General features: G+C 39.0%; 1 protein-coding gene across 1 annotated transcript; it reads right to left on the reverse strand.

Annotated features, from left to right (window-relative positions):
- Positions 1-1400: 1400 nt before the first annotated feature.
- LOC104602623 (Ribosomal protein L11 family protein) lies at positions 1401-2303 on the reverse strand. Its single transcript, XM_010266382.3, has one exon. The coding sequence runs from the start codon at positions 2169-2171 to the stop codon at positions 1671-1673; it is 501 nt and encodes a 166-aa protein (XP_010264684.1). The 5' UTR covers positions 2172-2303; the 3' UTR covers positions 1401-1670.
- Positions 2304-3026: the final 723 nt, after the last annotated feature.

Genomic DNA, 3026 nt, shown 5'->3' on the forward strand with positions numbered 1-3026 from the left:
GTTAGTATTGATAAAAAAACATAACAGTTAATGGTAACAAAGTTATACATAGTACATACTATATACATCTATGTAACCTATTTTTTCAAAGAACAGGTTGCCCTGGAGCATATTTTAAAACAACAAAAGCCAGAACAGACTTTGAAAACGATCTTAAAAGGGTAGGTTTTTGTACCAAAAATCTGGAACTAACCCCTACAAGGTTCAAGGTTCTGCCTTGAACCAAAGAGAATAGACACATGCTCATCCCTACAAGGAACAATCTTCTCTATATCAGACAGATCAGCAATTGCTTTCTAGTTTGTATCTATTCTAGAATATATCACTGAACCCGTTAACAATTTAGCTATTGGTTTGAAGGGAAATAAGAAAGAAACAGGAGAAGTTGAGGGAAAGTTGTCCAAGGAATTTCATCTTTCTGTTTCTCTTATTCTCTATAAAACCAAGCACAGACTATGGAAAAGAATAGGAGATTTCAAATGGTCCATTCGTCATTTGCGTAGCACTACCAGCCAAATGTGCAAGGTTTTGGATCGTAAACCTGCAACCATCATCAGATCCCAGAAAATTACGAACCTATGGAGCATATACCCACAATGAATCAATGAATTTGAACTTTAAATAATTCAGGTCTTATGAGCCCAACCTAATCAATGTGGTCATTCAAACAATCACTTTAATAGGAAACCTGCATTTCAGTAAGGGGACTCGTCAATTTCTAAATTACTCTGCAACATCACTAACCACTTGTAGACAGGTAAGAAATGGTAATATTGTACTACTGCAATGAAGTTGAAGCATGTCAATCTAGTCATCAATGTTGAAAGCAACAATCAACTATAACAATAAGAAATGCCGTCAATGTTCTTCTGTCAATGGAATGATGGATAAAAAATAGCTTTCCAAAAATAATAGGAGATTTCAAATGGTCCAATAGACACACCAGTAACAAAAGTCTTAAAAGGGCTTGCCAATTCAACTAATACACTTTCCTTATCAGATCAACTGTAACACTCGTATATGCAGCCAGAATGTGATATGAATGTTTCCTAAGAATTTCTTTTGCGCTTGCTAAATTGTGTTACCCTGCAACTATGAAAAGCGGACATAAAAGACAAGTTCAATATCAAATACAATCTCCCAAATGCAGCAAATAATGTTATCCATGTAACGCAGTGACGGGTAACTACTACACCTTGCCAGCATTCAAAAGCAATACACTCAACTGATTAACTAATATTATGAGGTTTAATCCCAGTTCCCAAGCGTAATTCAGCAATGAGGTTACTCTATGAAAGAGAAGTAGACAAAGCATTTGATTTCTATATGCCAACATTAAACTAAAATCCACACAGAAAGAGCTTGAATATAAAGCACTGAAAAGAGATATAAAAACCGAATTGAAAATGCAAAGGGAATTATGTTCCATGATATTATCCAAGCCCTAAACAACAAGCTTACATCTCCGGAGCCATCTAAGAACTAACGAACGAATTCTTCAAATATATCCCCACTTGTTCTTGAACTCATGAAACGGAGACAAAAGAAAAAGATAAGAGAGGGAATGGAAAAGTAAAGCTCTCTAAAATTCGGAAGTAAATAAGTGAAAGAAAAATGGAGGCCGGGGGAGAACAAAATGTAGTGAATCAGCAGTCCTTATCTCAAGCGTTTCAATCTTGGGGGATATCAACATCGCCATCAGTAATTTCCTGTTGCAGATCCTTCGGATTCTTACCATCGACCGTGCATCCAACGGAAACGCACGTGCCCAATATCTCCTTCACCGTTCCCGCCAAGTCCTTCGCCATGGATCTCGGCCTCATAATCTTTGCAATCTCAATAACATCATCGAGAGAGATGTTGCCTGTATGCTTAATATTCTTAGTCTTCTTACGATCGCGTTCAGGCTCTTTGAGGGCTTTGATAACAAGGGCGGCGGCCGACGGCACAACCGAGACCTTCGCCTGTCTGTTCTGCACGGTGAGCTTCACAGTAACCCTAAGGCCCTTCCATTCCTTGGCGGTCTCCTTGGCAATATCTTCTCCGATCTTCTTGGGAGAGAGACCGAGTGGCCCGATCTTCGGAGCAAGAGAACTTGCGGCACCGACCTCACCGCCAGTGACGCGGACGTAGACGTCGACGACCTGGGTGGGGTCGAACTTGGGAGGCATGGCTGAATTTACAGAGATAGAACTTAGGGTTCCGGCACCAGATGGAGGGAAATGAGAGGAAGACGAGAAGTGGAGCGCCGCGAGAAATAAACGATGGTAAGGGACTAGGGTTTTTATAATCTTAGGGTTTTGCACAACTTAGGGGTTACCAAAGTGACTTACCATTACCATCAATTTTGTCCCTGACGAGACCCAATATTATGTATCCACATATGGAAGAGGAACTTTGAACTTTTTGACCGTCGGATTGGTGTCAATGACATTTAATGCAGCAAATGGTCGATATCATTTATCCATGTGATTCCAATCCTACGCTTACAAAACAAAACCAGTATGAGGTTTTTATCATATAAATACCATAAATCGCGGAAATTTCGGATGTTTCGGAGTCCCATGGCCAAAACTAAATTTTCAGAAAGCGTACGATTTAAACTAAAGATTTTGTACGTTTGTTTATTTTTATTTTGGGTAAAATAGGGAGGTTTTTAACAAAAGATTATAGCTTATAACTTTTGGGCTTTAATATTAATACAAATAATTCATTTAATATAATTTTTAAAATTGATTCTTTTAAAAACTATATTAAAGGATAAAAATGCTGTTATCATCCACCAGTGCCGCTGTGGCCTTCGATGACCCTTCTTCAGCTATTCATCCTTATGAATATGTCATGTCGGTAACCCTTCTCCGTGATCTCATTAGTCTCTCTCGTGAAATCAACGATTATCAGTTGAAGGTAGTCGTGATCCATAAGCGACATGCGCGATAAGTGATTCACCAAATTGGACTTCTCCTCATCTTCTTTGAAGAAGTTTGGGACCGTTGTCGATCATCTCTTCCGGATCCAGTCGTTCT

This window comes from Nelumbo nucifera, chromosome 2, assembly GCF_055504915.1.
Source record: "Nelumbo nucifera cultivar China Antique chromosome 2, China Antique-T2T, whole genome shotgun sequence".
Taxonomy (NCBI): Eukaryota; Viridiplantae; Streptophyta; class Magnoliopsida; order Proteales; family Nelumbonaceae; genus Nelumbo; species Nelumbo nucifera.

What these genes read in the sequence shown, in the direction of transcription:
- LOC104602623 (XM_010266382.3), bottom strand. Translation starts at nt 2,171, where the DNA reads ATGCCTCCCAAGTTCGACCCCACCCAGGTCGTCGACGTCTACGTCCGC.